The sequence below is a fragment of the Microcaecilia unicolor genome, chromosome 3 (genome assembly GCF_901765095.1).
Source record: "Microcaecilia unicolor chromosome 3, aMicUni1.1, whole genome shotgun sequence".
Taxonomy (NCBI): domain Eukaryota; kingdom Metazoa; phylum Chordata; class Amphibia; order Gymnophiona; family Siphonopidae; genus Microcaecilia; species Microcaecilia unicolor.
Window position 1 is genome coordinate 168,416,272 of NC_044033.1, and position 20,044 is coordinate 168,436,315.

At 44.1% G+C, this 20,044-nt stretch overlaps 1 protein-coding gene across 3 annotated transcripts in view; it reads right to left on the reverse strand.

The window, feature by feature from the left end:
* STX7 (syntaxin 7) overlaps window positions 1–20,044 on the reverse strand; it is a 107,783-nt gene that overhangs the window by 59,120 nt on the left and 28,619 nt on the right. For all 3 annotated transcript variants that reach the window (XM_030196556.1, XM_030196554.1, XM_030196555.1), the window contains exon 3: window positions 1,226–1,295. In XM_030196556.1, coding sequence (XP_030052416.1) covers window positions 1,226–1,295 — 70 coding nt within the window. The remainder of the gene's footprint in view (window positions 1–1,225; window positions 1,296–20,044) is intronic.

The window sequence follows — 20,044 nt, forward strand, 5'->3', positions numbered from 1 at the left end:
TCCCTCACCACCCTCGTTCCTACATCTCCCCCTCTCTTTGAACCCTCCTCCCTCAGTTTAGTTAAAAAACTAGTCCCGGGTGACCCCATGGGCTGTATGCCTTCCCCTTCTCTCCATCCCATTCCAGCGTCTCCTTCACCTTCCCAGTCTAACTTTAAAAAAAAACAATTCTAGGTAGAGGGTTTCTGGCGCAGGCATGCAATGAAGCTACCAAGTAGTAAATTTAAAACAAATCATAGAAAATATTTCTTCACTCAACATGTAATTGAATTCTGGAATTTGTTGCCAAAGAATGTGGTAAAAGCAGTTAGCTTAGCAGGGTTTAAATTAAGTTTAGACAAGTTTCTACAAGAAAAGTCCATAAACCATTGTTAAGATGGACTTGGGAAATATACTTCTTATTCCTGGTATAAAGCAGCATAAAATTGGATTTACTCTTTTGGGATCCTGGATTAGCCACTGCTGGAAACAGGATACTGGGCTTGACAGACATTTAGTTTGTCCCAGTATGGTGATGCTTATGTATTCATTGAAACTTTGCTACTGGTCAGAGACAGAATACTTGGCTCCACTGATCACCAGTCTAATCCTGTATGGCATTTCATATTTGACAGCTTGTCCTCTAATGGTGGACCTACCACTTGAAGTCAACCAGCAGCACCCTTTTGAACCTAGGGCTCAACAGGGAAACAGTGACTGGGGGACCACTCCTGTCTACTACTAGACACCAGGGAACCCCCGCCCCCAACCAGTATGTGCCAGAGGGGTGGGGGAGGTTGTGATTTGTGTAAGGGACAGATGATGGAGGCGGGGGGGGGGGTTAAGAGGCTTCTTAAGGTCATCAAGTCATGGTAAAAGCTGTCATTATAATTCCATGAATAAAGCAGCTTAGGAAGTAAAATACAAGCTGTGTTATTGAATTTGTATAATAATTTGTTTTTGGACAGGATAAATATTGAATGAAATAAACAAATGAGACACTTTGCTTCTTATTACTATTTAATTCGCCCTGAACAAAAACACAAAAAGGGTGCATTGAGAGCAAAACCACACAATTTTGGCAATTGATGCACGTTATTTGATCCAAATCATGTGTTATTCCCTCTAAGTGAATACCCTGGGGACTGAGAGAAAACGAAGAAAAAGACATTATACAGATATTTGTTTTACCTTCCAGACTAGCAATTTTCTGTCATGGAATTAGTGATTTAAAACAACTACTTACAGCTGTTGCCTCAGTTCTGATGTGTCCTGTGATGTTCCTAATAGATTGACAATTCTTTGTATCTCAGAAGCTGTTAGAAAAATTAAAAACAAATCCATTGAACAACAATACTTCATATAAAATCTCTGATCTGACAAAGTTGTTCCATTCAATAATGTTTATGAGGAGGCACTTTTTAAGCACCACCATATGATATCCTACTTAAACACTACACTACTAATTAAAAAAGAAGAATAGGACACAGTTGTCTCTATCAAAAGCATCATGTTTATTTCCTTCATGCCTTCCACAAAATTCTCAACTACGTTAACAAATTGAAAAAAATATAATAATGCAATACTAAGAAAATTAATTTAAAAAAAACACGTGAAGCCCAATTTTCTTTAGGACACCCAAGTCAGGATGTTCACAATTTGTGGCCTATCATGGAAAAGGAATGCTGAATCTGAGGCCCTTTGAAAGTGGCAACACTTACCATGAGTCCAAACAAAAAAAACAGCACCACGGGCCTTTAAAAATGGAACACAGTTCTTTAATGAATGAGCCTTGACAAAAAGACCCGACACGGGCCGTGTTTCGGTGACTAGCACCTGCGTCAGGGGTCTACATAGAATACAAAACATAGAAATAATATATTTAAAAAAAATTTTTTTAAATATAATGAGTAAAACCAAAGATTAATATTTAGACTGAGAATGTTAAAATATTAAATGCAATGTTAAAATATTAAATGCTTTAGGTGTTTATATAGGCTTATATATGTATGCTTGATGAGTCTAAATATTAATCTTTGGTTTTACTCATTATATTTAAAAAAAAATTTTTTAAATATATTATTTCTATGTTTTGTATTCTATGTAGACCCCTGACGCAGGTGCTAGTCACCGAAACACGGCCCGTGTCGGGTCTTTTTGTCAAGGCTCATTCATTAAAGAACTGTGTTCCATTTTTAAAGGCCCGTGGTGCTGTTTTTTTTGTTTGGACTTTAGTTTGTACTTTGTTCCCTCTCTTTTGTTATATCCAACACTTACCATGAGAACATCCATTTTACAAAAATAAATAAATAAAATAGAATTCAAAAAAGAGCAGTTATCACTTGTATGCTGGCACTATATATATATTTTTTATTATTCTTATATTCAGCCTGCAAGCCCATAAGCTATCAAAGCAGTGTACATTGAGGAATAGTTGTTTTTTTTGTTTGCTTTTGGGGGGGGGGGGGGTTGTCCCTGGAGGGCTCATAATCTTAGGGGGTCTCTTACTAAGCCGCGGTAGCGTTTTAGCTTGCGGTAGAAATCAGCTGGCGGTAAACACTGAGACACCCATTATATTCCTATAGGCGTTTCAACATTTACCACCAGCTGATTTCTACCGTGAGCTAAAAAAGCGACCCTGGCTTAGTAAAATGCCCCCTATGTTTGTACCCGAGGCTACACAGGCTTACATGCAGGGACGTAGCTATGTGGGGTCACGGGGGCCTGGGCCCCTGTAGATTTGGTCCTGGACCCCCCTGCTGACGACCCTCTCAACCTCCCCTCCTGCTGTCAACCCTCCCACGCCGTGGGCTACCTTTGCTGGCGGGGGACCCCAGCGCCCGCCAGCCGAGGTCCTCTTGCTTCCCGCGCAAGGCTTCATTCGGTTTCTGACGTCCTACACGTACAGACTCACTGAAACAGAATGAAGCCTTGAAGATCAAGGCTTTGTTCTGTTTCAATGAGTCTGACGTCCTGCATATACAACGTGCAGGACGCCAGAAACAGAATGAAGCCTTGCAAGGGAAGCAAGAGGACCTCAGCTGGCGGGGATTGGGGTCCCTCGCCAGCAAAGGTAGGCGGCGGCGGGTTGGCGGCAGGAGGGGGGGTTGAGAGGGTCGGCGGGGGGGGGCAAAGTTGGTGGTGGCGGCGGGGGGGGGGGGCTAAAATGTGCCCTCTCACCTGGGCTCTGGACCCCCCTCTTGCCGAAGTCTGGCTACAACCCTGCTTACATGACTTGCTCAGGATCACATGGAGCTGCGGTGGGATTTGAACCAGGCTCCCTCAAACATTCCAGTTAATAATCCTCAAACCATTGGCCTACTCCTCCACTCCACATATTTAAGCGGTAGATTTTGCTACTTACACAAACACCAGTTTTTGTAAAACTGCACATCTAGGATGAAACAAATACAAAGCCAAGCTCCAAAACACAATCTTTTGCTGTTTGGAAATTCTGAGTGCTAGAGAGGAGAGCACATTACCTCCGCCACTCACTCCTCCAAACCCCTGGTCCAACTGAACAGTTAGCTCATAGTTATCATTCTCAAAAGTGGTGTAAAGACCAATGGGGAAACTTTTTGAACTATGTCTCTTTCAATTGCAAAATAGGGATTTACATATGCTGGTAGTGAGAAGGTATTTTCCTTCCAGGTCCCTCTTCAGGGTCCATTACAGCCAGTCCTCTTCCCTTCTTCAGCTTTCAGGTGTTTATATATAAAATATCATCCATCAGGAGCTTGAGATAGGTATGGAATTTCAACGTCAAGTAAGCCACGTTTCCATTAGACAAAATAGATCTAATTTGTAACGCAAGATATCTTTAAGTAATATTTGCTACAAAGTGATCAGACATCAAGAATATATATGTTGATCAATAGAGAGAAGGTTGTGAAATATTAGCTACATACAGAGGTATAGTAATCAAATACTTTTGCTGAACAGAACAAGGATGACTCCTGGGAGGCAGACTAGAAGACCAACTGACTGGAATAGGTTGACCCATCCATAAAATTTCACAATAAGCCCAAATAAGAGAAGTCAAGGAATAGTGCAGTTAGCCAGAAAAAGTACAACTGACAAAAAAGGGTGCATACAAAGGAATGCACAAAGGAGAATGACCTGCTGCTCCTTGTGTGCACACGCCGCACAAAGTAATAAAATTTAAAATCAAAGTCAGCTGATGACACCATCAGGAGGCATGGTCTGAGTCGGGCCAAGAAATAAACATCACATTTGTGGCCAGCTTGAAATAATGCATCTGACTGCAGGGGATTAGAGATAACACACATGTAAAATAAAAACTTACAGCTAATACAGTAAACAAATAGCATGAAAATGATGTGCATGTAAAAACTGTAAGCAAACATGGGAAATCATGCCAATCACCACAGAAGAATGTGTAAAATTAACTCTCAGCTCCCGGATTAACTAGTTCTGGTGTTAATTTGGTTTATAATGTTCCTTGTATCACCAGACTTTAAAGCGAATGCTACATACCTGTAGAAGGTATTCTCCGAGGACAGCAGGCTGATTGTTCTCACTGATGGGTGACGTCCACGGCAGCCCCTCCAATCGGAAACTTCACTAGCAAAGTCCTTTGCTAGCCCTCGCGCGCCCGCGCGCACCGCGCATGCGCGGCCGTCTTCCCGCCCGAAACCGGCTCGAGCCGGCCAGTCCAGTATGTAGCAAGACAATACACTTCAAGGGAAGACACAACTCCAAAGGGGAGGCGGGCGGGTTTGTGAGAACAATCAGCCTGCTGTCCTCGGAGAATACCTTCTACAGGTATGTAGCATTCGCTTTCTCCGAGGACAAGCAGGCTGCTTGTTCTCACTGATGGGGTATCCCTAGCCCCCAGGCTCACTCAAAACAACAACATTGGTCAATTGGGCCTCGCAACGGCGAGGACATAACTGAGATTGACCTAAAAAATTTACCAACTAACTGAGAGTGTAGCCTGGAACAGAACAAACAGGGCCCTCGGGGGGTGGAGTTGGATCCTAAAGCCCAAACAGGTTCTGAAGAACTGACTGCCCGAACCGACTGTCACGTCGGGTATCCTGCTGCAGGCAGTAATGAGATGTGAATGTGTGGACAGATGACCACGTCACAGCTTTGCAAATTTCCTCCATGGTGGCTGACTTCAAGTGGGCTACCGACGCTGCCATGGCTCTAACATTATGAGCCGTGACATGACCCTCAAGAGCCAGCCCAGCCTGGGCGTAAGTGAAGGAAATGCAATCTGCTAGCCAATTGGATATGGTGCGTTTCCCTACAGCCACTCCCCTCTTGTTGGGATCAAAAGAAACAAACAATTGGGCGGACTGTCTGTGGGGCTGTGTCCGCTCCAGATAGAAGGCCAATGCTCTCTTGCAGTCCAATGTGTGCAGCTGACGTTCAGCAGGGCAGGAATGAGGACGGGGAAAGAATGTTGGCAAGACAATTGACTGGTTCAGATGGAACTCCGACACAACCTTTGGCAGAAACTTAGGGTGAGTGCGGAGGACTACTCTGTTGTGATGAAATTTGGTGTAAGGGGCCTGGGCTACCAGGGCCTGAAGCTCACTGACTCTACGAGCCGAGGTAACTGCCACCAAGAAAATGACCTTCCAGGTCAAGTACTTCGGATGGCAGGAATTCAGTGGCTCGAAAGGAGGTTTCATCAGCTGGGTGAGAACGACATTGAGATCCCATGACACTGTAGGAGGCTTGACAGGGGGCTTTGACAAAAGCAAACCTCTCATGAAGCGAACAACTAAAGGCTGTCCTGAGATCGGCTTACCTTCCACTTGGTAATGGTATGCACTGATTGCACTAAGGTGAACCCTTACGGAGTTGGTCTTCAGACCAGACTCAGACAAGTGGAGAAGGTATTCAAGCAGGGTCTGTGTAGGACAAGAGCGAGGATCTAGGGCCTTGCTGTCACACCAGACGGCAAACCTCCTCCAATGAAAGAAGTAACTTCTCTTAGTGGAGTCTTTCCTGGAAGCAAGCAAGATGCGGGAGACACCCTCTGGCAGACCCAAAGAGGCAAAATCTACGCCCTCAACATCCAGGCCGTGAGAGCCAGGGACTGGAGGTTGGGATGCAGCAGAGCCCCTTCGTCCTGCGTGATGAGGGTCGGAAAACACTCCAATCTCCACGGTTCTTCGGAGGATAACTCCAGAAGAAGAGGGAACCAGATCTGACGCGGCCAAAAGGGAGCAATCAGAATCATGGTGCCTCGGTCTTGCTTGAGTTTCAACAAAGTCTTCCCCACCAGAGGAATGGGAGGATAAGCATACAGCAGACCTTCCCCCCAATCCAGGAGGAAGGCATCCGACGCCAGTCTGCCGTGGGCCTGAAGCCTGGAACAGAACTGAGGGACCTTGTGGTTCACTTGAGATGCGAAGAGATCCACCAGGGGGGTGCCCCACGCCCGGAAGATCTGTCGCACCACACGGGAATTGAGCGACCACTCGTGAGGTTGCATAATCCTGCTCAACCTGTCGGCCAGACTGTTGTTTACGCCTGCCAGATATGTGGCTTGGAGCACCATGCCTTGACGGCGAGCCCAGAGCCACATGCTGACGGCTTCCTGACACAGGGGGCGAGATCCGGTGCCCCCCTGCTTGTTGACATAGTACATGGCAACCTGATTGTCTGTCTGAATTTGGATAATTTGGTGGGACAGCCGATCTCTGAAAGCCTTCAGAGCGTTCCAGATCGCTCGCAACTCCAGAAGATTGATCTGTAGATCGCTTTCTTGGAGGGACCACCTTCCTTGGGTGTGAAGCCCATCGACATGAGCTCCCCATCCCAGGAGAGACGCATCCGTGGTCAGCACTTTTTGAGGCTGAGGAATTTGGAAGGGACGTCCCAGAGTCAAATTGGAGCAAATCGTCCACCAATACAGGGATTCGAGAAAACTCGTGGACAGGTGGATCACGTCCTCTAGACCCCCGGCGGCCTGATACCACTGGGAGGCTAGGGTCCATTGAGCAGATCTCATGTGAAGGCGGGCCATGGGAGTCACATGAACTGTGGAAGCCATGTGGCCCAGCAATCTCAACATCTGCCGAGCTGTGATCTGCTGGGACGCTCGCACCCGCGAGACGAGGGACAACAAGTTGTTGGCCCTCGCCTCTGGGAGATAGGCGCGAGCCGTCCGAGAATCCAGCAGGGCTCCGATGAATTCGAGTTTCTGCACTGGGAGAAGATGGGACTTTGGGTAATTTATCACAAACCCCAGTAGCTCCAGGAGGCGAATAGTCATCTGCATGGACTGCAGGGCTCCTGCCTCGGATGTGTTCTTCACCAGCCAATCGTCGAGATATGGGAACACGTGCACCCCCAGCCTGCGAAGCACCGCTGCTACCACAGCTAGGCACTTTGTGAACACCCTGGGCGCAGAGGCGAGCCCAAAGGGTAGCACACAGTACTGGAAGTGGCGTGCGCCCAGCTGAAATCGCAGATACTGTCTGTGAGCTGGCAGTATCGGGATGTGTGTGTAGGCATCCTTCAAGTCCAGAGAGCATAGCCAATCGTTTTGCTGAATCATGGGGAGAAGGGTGCCCAGGGAAAGCATCCTGAACTTTTCTTTTACGAGATATTTGTTCAGGGCCCTTAGGTCTAGGATGGGACGCATCCCCCCTGTTTTCTTTTCCACAAGGAAGTACCTGGAATAGAACCCCAGCCCTTCTTGCCCGGATGGCACGGGCTCGACCGCATTGGCGCTGAGAAGGGCGGAGAGTTCCTCTGCAAGTACCTGCTTGTGCTGGAAGCTGTAGGACTGAGCTCCCGGTGGACAATTTGGAGGTTGAGAGGCCAAATTGAGGGTGTATCCTTGCCGGACTATTTGGAGAACCCACTGATCGGAGGTTATAAGAGGCCACCTTTGGTGAAAAGCATTCAACCTCCCTCCGACAGGCAGGTCGCCCGGCACTGACACTTGGATGTCGGCTATGCTCTGCTGGAGCCAGTCAAAAGCTCGCCCCTTGCTTTTGCTGGGGAGCCGCGGGGCCTTGCTGATTCGCACGCTGCTGACGAGAGCGAGCGCGCTGGGGCTTAGCCTGGGCCGCAGGCTGTCGGGAAGGAGGATTGTACCTACGCTTGCCAGAAGTATAGGGAACAGTCTTCCTTCCCCCGAAAAATCGTCTACCTGTAGAGGTAGAAGCTGAAGGCTGCCGGCGGGCGAACTTGTCGAATGCGGTGTCCCGCTGGTGGAGAGACTCTACCACCTGCTCGACTTTTTCGCCAAAAATGTTATCCGCACGGCAAGGCAAGTCCGTAATCCGCTGCTGGACTCTATTCTCCAGGTCGGCGGCACGCAGCCATGAGAGCCTGCGCATCACCACACCTTGAGCAGCGGCCCTGGACGCAACATCAAAAGTGTCATAAACTCCTCTGGCCAGGAATTTTCTGCACGCCTTCAGCTGCCTGACCACCTCCTGAAAAGGCTTGGCTTGCTCAGGGGGAAGAGCATCAACCAAGCCCGCCAACTGCCGCACATTATTCCGCATGTGTATGCTCGTGTAGAGCTGGTAAGACTGGATCTTGGACACGAGCATAGAGGAATGGTAGGCCTTCCTCCCAAAGGAGTCTAAGGTTCTAGCGTCCTTGCCCGGGGGCGCCGAAGCATGTTCCCTAGAACTCTTAGCCTTCTTTAGGGCCAAATCCACAACTCCAGAGTCATGAGGCAACTGAGTGCGCATCAGCTCTGGGTCCCCATGGATCCGGTACTGGGACTCGATCTTCTTGGGAATGTGGGGGTTAGTTAATGGTTTGGTCCAGTTCGCAAGCAATGTCTTCTTCAGGACATGGTGCAAGGGAACAGTGGACGCTTCCTTAGGTGGAGAAGGATAGTCCAGGAGCTCAAACATTTCAGCCCTGGGCTCGTCCTCCACAACCACCGGGAAGGGGATGGCCGTAGACATCTCCCGGACAAAGGAGGCAAAAGACAGACTCTCGGGAGGAGAAAGCTGTCTCTCAGGAGAGGGAGTGGGATCAGACGGAAGACCCCCAGACTCCTCGTCAGAGAAATATCTGGGATCTTCCTCTTCCTCCCACGAGGCCTCACCCTCGGTGTCAGACACAAGTTCACGGACCTGTGTCTGCAACCTCGCCCTGCTCGACTCCGTGGAACCCCGTCCACGATGGGGGCGTCGAGAGGTAGACTCCCTCGCCCGCATCGGCGAAGCTCCCTCCGCCGACGTAGTCGGGGAGCCTTCCTGGGAGGTGGCCGCGGTCGGCACCGCACGCGGTACCGACGTCGGGGACCTCAACCTGGGCGATGGGCCAGCCGGCGCCACGCTCGACGGTACCGGTGGCGCAAGCACCGCCGGTACCGGAGGGGTAGGGCGCAACAGCTCTCCCAGAATCTCTGGGAGAACGGCCCGGAGGCTCTCGTTTAGAGCGGCTGCAGAGAAAGGCTGAGAGGTCGATGCAGGCGTCGACGTCAGTACCTGTTCCGGGCGTGGAGGCTGTTCCGGGCTGTCCAGAGCGGAGCGCATCGACACCTCCTGAACAGAGGGTGAGCGGTCCTCTCGGTGCCGATGCCTGCTGGGTGCCGAATCCCTCGGCGACCCAGAGCTCTCGGTGCCGACACGGGGAGGAGACCGGTGTCGATGCTTCTTCGATTTCTTCCGAAGCATGTCACCGGAGCTCCCCGGCACCGACGAGGAGGACGTCGAATCCACCCGTCGCTTCCTCGGGGCCGAGACTGAAGAAGGTCGATCTCGGGGGGGCTGTACCGCAGGAGCCCTCAGGGTAGGCGGAGACCCACCCGAGGGCTCACCGCCACCAGCAGGGGAATGGACAGCCCTCACCTGCACTCCACCCGATGCACCACCGTCCGACGACATCAGCAGACGAGGTCCTGGTACCACCGACGTCGATACAGCTATCCGATGTCTCGGCGCCGATGCAGAGGCCCGATGCCTCGATGCACTCGATGCAGGGGCGGCCGAGGAAGATGGTCTGGACGCTGACGACGTCGATGCACTCGAAGATCCCGGTGCCGATGCCGACGAAGAGCCCGAGAACAACACGTTCCACTGGGCTAGTCTCGCTACCTGAGTCCGCCTTTGAAGCAGGGAACACAGACTGCAGTTCTGAGGGCGGTGCTCGGCCCCCAGACACTGAAGACACGACGAGTGTCGATCAGTGAGCGAGATAACCCGGGCGCACTGGGTGCACTTCTTGAAGCCGCTGGAAGGCTTCGATGTCATGGGCGGAAAAATCACGCCGGCGAAATCAAAAGCCGAAATGGCGAAATTTGAAGCACCAAATTTAGAGGGAGAAAAAATCTCGACCGAGGCCGAAAAAAGGCCTACCCCGACGACGAAAGAAAACTTACCGGGGCAAAAAAGCTGGAAGTACGGGGAGGATTTACACGAAACCCGGCGGGGGGTTTCCGGAGCACTTCCCGACTAGGACAATAGCTTTCCCGAAGGAAAAAAACCACGTTCAAACAAATTGGACGCGCGAGGTCGACTCTCCGGGGCTCGACACGGCGAAAACACGACCGTACCGAGTGCGGACAAAAGAAGACTGGCCGGCTCGAGCCGGTTTCGGGCGGGAAGACGGCCGCGCATGCGCGGTGCGCGCGGGCGCGCGAGGGCTAGCAAAGGACTTTGCTAGTGAAGTTTCCGATTGGAGGGGCTGCCGTGGACGTCACCCATCAGTGAGAACAAGCAGCCTGCTTGTCCTCGGAGAATTCTCTGTATACTTTATTTGATATTCAGTTGTTCTTTATTTCTACTACCTATTACAATTTTATTACTATTAACCATCCTTATGCTGTTATTATATCATGGATATCCTATTTTCTTAATGCTGTGAATAATCTGTTGAAAGCCACATTGAACTCGAGAATTCTTGGGATAATGGGATATTTATTTATTTGTTACATTTGTATCCCACCTTTTCCCACTTATTAGTAGGCTCAAAATGGCTTACATAGTTCCGGAGAGGTGGTTACAGACTCCGGTGTGAACAAATACAGTATAGGGGTACTACTACAGTGACAAGTACAGTAAAGAAGTATCGGTAAATAGGTTGGGGTGATTCAGGCAAAATATTAGGATGTGATCATGTGTCGGGGTTGAAAACTGTCCGTTTCCTGATTAAAATGCCATATTTCATTATTCTGTGTTTATATCTGATACTGTGGGGTATGCCTTCTTGAACAGGTGAGTTTTTAGGGTTTTTCAGAATGCTAAATGATTATTCGTAGATTTCAGGCGTTTTGGTAGAGAATTCCACAGCTGTGTGCATATGTAAGAGAAACTTGACGCGTATATTGATTTAAACTTCAGGCTTTAACAACTTGGGAAGTGAAGAGTTAAGTACGTTATGGCTGATTCAATTGTGTTTCTAATTGGTAAGTCGATTAGTTCAGACATATAGCTCGGAGCTTGACCATATATTATTCTGTGAACAAAGGTACAAATCTTGAAAGCGATACGTTCCTTGATTGGTAGCCATATAAATGTCATAAATAAATAAATGCTAGTGTGTCAGGCCCAGACCATAGTTGATCTTTGCACAGAGATTGTTCCAGGAACCAAGTAGCATTGTATGTACATATACCATAACATAGGAATATTGGGTTAGGCATATTTGGAAAGCCAAAATGTATATTCCATATATTTATTTATTACATTTGTACCCCATATTTTCCCACCTCTTGGTAGGTTCAATGTGGCTTACAGTTATCTGGAAGTGAGTGGGTTATAGGTTATATTGGTTCGAGGAGGATTACAATAATCTTAAATGGATAGGTCATACTGTAAATATAAATATTCTATAATATTTAAATTTCTGCAAACACATTGCCCACATTTGGCAGTATAATTACCTCTGCTCCTCAACCCCTTGCTGTTTTTATCTTACTTTATTCACTAGATTATCCACCTATCTCCTTCAATAAAACAAGAAAAAAAGTTGCAGATAGTTCACTCTGGCATGAGAAAAAAAAAGAGACACAAACCCCTCACTAACACAAACTTTATAATTCTCCTCAAGACCATACATTAAATCTCCAGGTGACAAGCCTCTGGGTCTTGTGTGCACTTCTTTGCATCCAGGTTTAATAACCAATGCCTTTATTGCCACTGGATTTAAACAAACAGTGCACTGATGGCCATACCCTTCTTTGCGCAGTTTCCTGTGTATAGGGCAGCCATAACAGCACAGAAAATTGTGCACAGGACTCATGCTGTGCATTAAGTCTCTTTAAATCTGAGAAGCTGATGAGCTTCTCAGATTTAAAGCACAAACTAGTTCTGTTGCATGTTTCAATAAATCCATTGATTCACTTTTGAGTCTTTGCTCAATTGCCAAAGCACATAAGGTCAAAAAGACCATTAATAAGTAGATCCTACTCCTGGGAGCGATCAAGAAGGAATAGATCTTCCCATTAGGATCTCCTGGGTTCTTCCAAGTGACCCAGACTAGAAAGAAATGAATAGCTTGATGGATTGGACTATTAGACTCGGTATATCATTTTATATGTTTCTCTGTATGAATACGTTGGGTGCTCAGGAAAAACAAGTAAAAAAACACACACAAGCACACTGCATGCAGCGAATATTAGAGAAAATATTAATTCAAATTTTAGTCTCATTTTCCATCAGTTCTCATCCTTCCCTTGTAGGTGTTAGCCTACCATAAACATTAATGTCTTGAAAAGAAGGAAAACATAGTAAAAGAAAAAATAATATAATGAAAACAAAATATACTACATTTCTGGCTGATGTGAAGGGAAGGCTTCAAAAGTCTTCAAAGGAGAGCTTGAAAATATAGACCACTATGAAAATTCAAAAGCAGTGCTCAAAGGACACTTATGTCCATATGTTTAAGAGCCACTATAAAAAGATAATACACCAACTGTTTGCCACTGAGGGCTCCTCAGCCTCTGAGAAAGTGCGACAAACTGTAACACACATTTAACTCAAACACTTTTAACACCCTTAACTTTTACAACTTTGAAGTATGTATCTCATCCTGATGTTACATGAATAACTCCTTGAAGGTTACAAAACTATAAACAGTCGTCACAGGATGCTTCTATACAATCAACAAGTCTCTGATTTGGACTGTTGTATTCTTTGTACATTCAGTGCTTTCAAGTGTCCACCCGCCTCCTGTCAAGGAGCTTCTTTTCAAATGTAGATAATCAAGAGTCTTGCATGGAACAAGTAGTTAAGGCACCATAGCTTTATCTAGCGCATACATAACACAAGAACAAACTCATTGTAAACACACACAATGGTAAAACACCGCAATTCAACACTTCAGTCATCAGAGTAAATAGGAGGAGACAGCATGAGAAGGCCTACGCAAGCAAAACTTCTGATTTCTTATTCTTAGAATACTTTCTAAATAGTTCCACAATTGTTCTTTCATATTGAAAGTGTGGAGTATGTTGTGTAGATCAATAAAACAAACTCCTACTTTAATACACAGTTAGACTCGAAAGTAAGTAAGAAGTTTTCTTTTATCAATTTATCCTCCTGTGAGAGCTCTATTTACAAAGGAGTGTTCTGAATAAAGGGCTTGTCTTTGTTCCAACAGTTTGGTTTGATCCTTTTGAGATGAGTGTATTTCTACAGAGATTTGTTCACGTTCTTAAACCGAAATTGCTTTTCAGGACCATGTTGAGATATCTAGAGACCCTGCAGTTGTGACTTAAGTCTCAGTGGGTACCTCGTGAACAAGTTGAGCCTTTAATAGTTGCTTTTGAGAGGGCAGTTGAAGTGATTTGCAGATTTCTGAGTTGTTTCTTGCTTTCCCCTTTATGAATCTAAGTGGAAATATGCGACAACAGCACCATTAAAATCAGATACTAGTATTGATTAAAGCCATGGATAAGGATGGTAGTGTGATAATTATGGATAGATCTGCATTTGAGATACAGGTTGTCAGAAAGTTAATGGATTTGACTTGCTAGGATATGGATTCCCCTTCAGAACTTGTATTTCTGAAGTTGTCTTAGGAGCTTTGAAGGATGGCTTTATAACAAAGATAGTAGTCGCCATTTTTGACTGAAAGCTTTCCACAAATTCAGACTTTAAAACATTAATAGTTCATAAATATTTATATACAATATCAACCAGAAACTTATAAACAGTATTACTGAATATTAATAAATATAGTGAATAGTGCTCAGACAGTGCATATCACTGATTAGGATTCATCTCCTCTATATTACACTGTATTCCACCATCACTGCACTAGAATCCACCTGCCTACCACTCTGTTTTGTTTTTTTGTTTTTTTTTATAACCTCTGGTTCAATAGTCTCAATGTTGTTACATCAAAAATTAAAGATAGCCAACTTCTTTCATTCCCAGCACCTCAACTTACCCAGGAGTTACAGGAGCAATCCCCATTTTCTCCTGCTCCAACAGCTCCTTCTACCAAAATGTTGGTAGAGAGTACAACTCAGGCAGGAGATAGTGGAACCACTCCTGCATCTCACATCCCGTGGAATCCCTGGATGAGTGAGGAAGGAGTGAGGTGGGGGCAGGGCCTGATTGCAGATTTATTTTTAGGGTATTGGGGGGGGGGGGTTGTTTTGTTTTTTTAACATTTTAACTTCATCTTTGAGTTGGGATGGGAGGTTGTGGAGGGCCACTGACTCAGCAAAGCAAGTAGGGACCAGGGATGCTACAGGCCTCTGACTCAGGACATAAAGACCCTTTCTTTCAACAGGCCAGAAAATGTGCCTACTCCTACAGATATGTAGCTATTTTTATGTCAGACATTTTTGAGTTGCTTTGCATGATTGCATTACAGCAGCTCATTAATGGCAAATGTAAATATATTTTTGCACAAAAATTTGCTAAAGTATTCTTGTGAAGTGATTTTGCACAAGTGCACTTCGCATGAAAAACTGAGCAATACACCTCAAATGTATTATTTCATGAGCATCCAGGTTTTTTGTGTTGTTTTTTCATGTGAAGGGCATTCCATATTCATAGAGGTCCTTGAAAACTAGGAGTGATGCTTCTTATTTTATTTTGGAAAAGAATTATAATGCTTTCTATGGTGTCTTTGTCAAGTTCTGCATAATGTCTTGTTTATCATTTGCTCTAAAAATGGGATGGTTTGTCCTTTCTTTCTTTGATTTTTGATTGTCAAAAAGTGAAGGATTATCTGTAGGCATTTATTTTATTTGTGTTTATTAGGTGATTGTTTACTTTGATTACTTAGTAAGTGGAGATCCTACTTATATTGTTCTTTTTTTCTTTGTTTGTTTATAAAATTGTTTTTCTCGTTTTTAGTTAAGCTTGTCCCCCAGACTGCTTTGGGTTCTATTCAGTTTTATTATTGTATGAATTAGGATCGAGTTAAAAGCATATTGTTCAGATCTGAAATGGAGTATTGAAATGTTCATAAATGTGTTCATATATATTTGTACACTGAGAAAACATTTCTTTATATTTTGCATTGAATATGTTAGCAAAATTTGAAAATATGAACCAACTGTATATGCACTTTGTTCAAAGCTTTATCTTTTATCTTTTCTGCTGTGTTGGAAACAAAATCAGGAGGTGGGGATGAGGACAATGTCTCCAAATATAGTGAATCCCTTGATGCAGTGACCTTCATTGTGGCAAATTCCTCAACAAAGGCTTAGTACAGCTCTGAAACTGTATTTGCAAGAACATATTTTCTAAAGCATAACAACCTAGTAATAGGCTTATGCTGCCCTTTTCCCAAAAGGGAAAAACAACAGGAGAGCAAATTAAAGTCAAAACTCATCTCACACTGTCATTAGCAACAGTTGGCAGAGAAAACATAATGAGATGCTATTTTCTCAGTTCATATTATGGAACCAATCATAAGATTTCTGTTCTATTACTGCAATCTCACCATTTAACACATATAAATGGGACCTACAGTGATTATAATCTTTCCAAATGCCATCCCTTTAGTAAACAATGTTGTGAGTATCTGACTGCTAGGGTCCCCTTGTCCTTCTTGGCCTAGGTACGCGAGTGCTAAGGCCTTTGCCCCTGTGTTCTAGGCTCAACCAATGCTGTTCTATATAATGACTGTTGTATCATTAGTATTCATTTACAACCTGGTGCCTTATCAAGTTCTAAAGGAAAGTCAGTTGAAAAACCTTTTGAGGCATGAGTTTCATCTCTTATCTCATTTTGCCTGATTTCAACATAGGCATTCCATCAAACAAGCAATGAGTCTCTGGGGAGATCAGGTGGATGAGTGGAATCTTAAACTAGTATCCAGTTAATTTTCCTCTCTGCCTTACGTCTGCTTCCTGATTTTATCAAATTTTAAGCTAGGATGCTGCAACTTCCAGTATAGGAATTAAGGAATTAAGAAAATATGGGAACAAGAACCGAATAATTCCCTTGCCTTTGTGAAAATTTGGCTAAATAACTACTGGTACAATCTCTCTTTCTGCTGGCCCACCATACTTTACGGACTCCTGTGAAGACCGCTTTATTCAGGACAGCTTACCCTGCAGCTCAGCACTGCCTTAATGTTTTCTGACCCATTATGTTGTGCGACCATACTGCATTCCTTACCTCCTCTCTCACTTCTCTCCCTCTGTCTCTCCCCACCAACTACCTCGCCCTTACTATGTCTGTTTATTACTAGATTGATGTGTCCTTTTATACTGCTGTTAGCCTTTTTGAACTAATGTAAGCCACATTGAGCCTGCCCATGGGCGGGAAAGTGTGGGATATAAATGCCTAAATAAATAAATAAAACTGGTAAAGCTAATAATAGTTTGGGTTGGTCATGCCAATATGATATATGCAGATACCCCAACATACGCTCTGTATGAGTATCCCAATATTAAAAATTTACTGGGGAGTGAGTGATCTGGTCAAAATTGTTTGACATTTTTAATTTAAATGAGCTATTGCTTAGTCGGGATATGGAAATCTTTAGCTATAACTAAAGGGTTAACTAAAGAGGCTACTTCACTTCTAGATTTCCTATTATCATTGCAGTCAAATTGTGTTAAATAGCTGGAAAAATATGATTGTGGTTAATGTACATATGTGGTGGAATACTGTCATTTTATTTCAGAAGTATGAAAATGAGAAGTGTTAGGCACATGAAAAACATTACATGAGAGGCACAATGTAACTATCGGACTCAAATCTGTCATCCTACAGCTGTTTGTTTCTTTTTCCTGTTGCAATTTCTGATTTGTGTTATTTTAAATCCAATAAAATATATTTGAACAAAACACAAAAAGAAAAGAAAGCATAAAAGTACTATAATACATAAACCATTAGATGTCACTGTCAACAGATTTCAGATATATTTTGCAATTTAACCACAATGGGTAGCTCTCCCACAGAAACGGGCAGAGGTTTTCAACCTAGTCCTCGGGGCACCCCAGTCAGTTGGGGTTTTCAGGATATCCTGAAAACTTCGACTGGCTGGGTGTGCCCCAAACGAATGGGTTGAAAACCCCTGCTATAGGGAATAGGGAAGGATAGGATTTGATGTACCGCCTTTCTGTGGTTACAATCAAAGCAGTTTACATATTATATACAGGTTTGGTCACTAAAATGAAAATACACACCTGAATCACTAAGAAGCAGCCCATAACAGATGAAGGTGGGGCAGTGGTAGTGCATGATGGGGAAAACATGTCTCATAGAATTATTTCCAGTCCTTGTGTGATGCATATATCTATCTATCTGTGGGAGTTTATCCATATGTATTCGTAAGTATAACTTCATTTATATGCTGCAGAAGCTGAAGTGCTTCTCCTACTATAGAAATGCATTAGACCATTCTCTGTGAAACTTTATTTCACTGGAACCCCTGGTCTGAACTGGCCAAGTTTTCCAAACTCAACACATCTTTACACTTTTCCCCACACCAAATCTGGTTCTGTTCTCTCCTTTCAATGAATGTATTTCTCCTTCTTTTTCTAGTAGTATATTTTTGATTTATTGTGAACCGCTCTGAATGCGGTCTCATTGGGTGAGTTATTTTGCCCCCAGACAGACATTATGAATATTTTTTCCACATCTATTTCTGAGGAATGTAAGAATTGCATAAATAAAGCTATGGATTTTTTCTGAAGTTCCCCACCCCCATTTTTGCTTGCTTACCAGTAAGTGACCTTCCTTGTTAACATCTTTCTCCTCTTACTGCATTTTGGTTTTTAATGAAGCTAAGATAAAATAATCTATCTAGCATCTTTTGCTTGTGATATTATCCAAGGGGATTCTTTTACAATAAGCTTTATACATTTTTTGGACTTAATTTATATGCTGGTTAGTAATCAAAAACTCTAGCTGCTCTCTGGTTTATGCTTTCAGAGCTCCGAATTACTGCATGCTTGACTTTCTGAACTAAGCAAGTAAAGATGATATGAGAAAGTAATGGCTTCTTGCTTGAGAGGAAACACCTGTAAGCTGAAGACTATTTATAGACTAACTTCTTTACGGTTAATATTTAAACCAGTGATCTGAAAACAAATGTTTATTGTCCTTTTCTGAGGAAGCTGTTTTAAGTAAAACACTGGCTATAATTTGAAGATTATGTTAAATAAATTTACAAATAACATTTCTACTAAAACACAAGACAACAGCAAGATTTATTTTCTCTCTTGCTCTCTCTCTTGCTTTTCATAGGCACCGCTTTTCCTAACAGGAAAATAAAGAACCACTCTTTCATTCAAATATTATGACTCAACGCCATGGAAAGCCCTAAACGCTGAACAGATAACTTTAAATCTAAGTTTCAGTGGAAACTGATATAGGTAACATAACAGCACAGTCACTGAGGCATATTTTCAAAGCACATAGCCTTCCAAAGTTCCATAAGTTTCTATGGAACTTTGGAAGGCTAAGTGCTTTGAAAATATGCCTCATCTCCCATCTTTTATTATGCATGATTACCCTAGGTGGTGGTGTACACAATACACTGAAATCTACTGCCTAGTGTGCAGAAGCGGTCAAAAAAGCAAACAGGAAGCTAGGAATTATTAGGAAAGGGATGGCAAATAAGACTGCGAATACTATAATGCCTCTGTATCGCTCTATGATGCAACCTCACCTTGAGCACTGCGTTCAGTTCTGGTTGCTGTATCTCAAAAAAGATATAGCAGAATTAGAAAAGGTTGAAAGAAGAGCAACCAAAATGATAAAGGGGATGGAACTCCTCTCTCAAGAGGAAAGGCTAAAGAGGTTATGGCTCTTCAGCTTGGAAAAGAGACAGCTGAGGAGAGATATGACTGAGGTCTACAAAATCCTGAGTGGTGTAGAACTAATACAATGAATCAATTTTTTACTCTTTCAAGTAAAAAGACTAGGGGACACTCAATGAAGTTACAAGGAAACACTTTAAAACAAATAGGTGGAAATATATTTTCACTCAACGAATAGTTAAGCTCTGGAACTCTTTGCTGGAGGTCGTAGTAACAGCAGTTAGCATATCTGGGTTTAAAAAAGGTTTGGACAAGTTCCTGGAGGAAAAGTCCATAGTCTGTTATTGAAGTGGAAATGGGGGAAGCCACTGCTTGCCCTGGGATTGGTAGCATAGAATGTGGCTACTATTTGGGTTTCTGACAGGTACTTGTTACCTGGATTCATAAGGAAATCATCTTTGAGTAAAAATGGAAGGCTAATGCATCTGCACTGGGCATGATAGACTAATAAGCCTGTTTAGCTTGAATGATTGATTGTTCATAGTAGGCTGCTTAAATTTTATATCTGTCTAGCGTGGAGGATAGCCTACTCTTTTTCCAGCTGCATTCTAATTGCCTAAGCTGTCTGCAAAGATGACAAAGAGCAGGAGTGAACCAGGGTTCACAGCAATGACGAGCATGAGCAACAGGAAGTAGATGCTAAGTGATTGTAGGCCGCAGACAAGGAAGTGTCCCAAGAGGCAGCCTGATCTTCCAGGGGAAGAGCAGAAAATTGAAGAACCTGGAGAGAGAATGAAAACTTCAAAGGTAGTAGTGGAAAGATCAGTAAAGTCCCTCCTTAGTTGAAGGGGTTGGTGGCTGTAATACCAGGGAGACCTGAAGGCAGAACTGGAGAAAGAAATGATCTGTCCAAGGTATAGGTAGAGATGG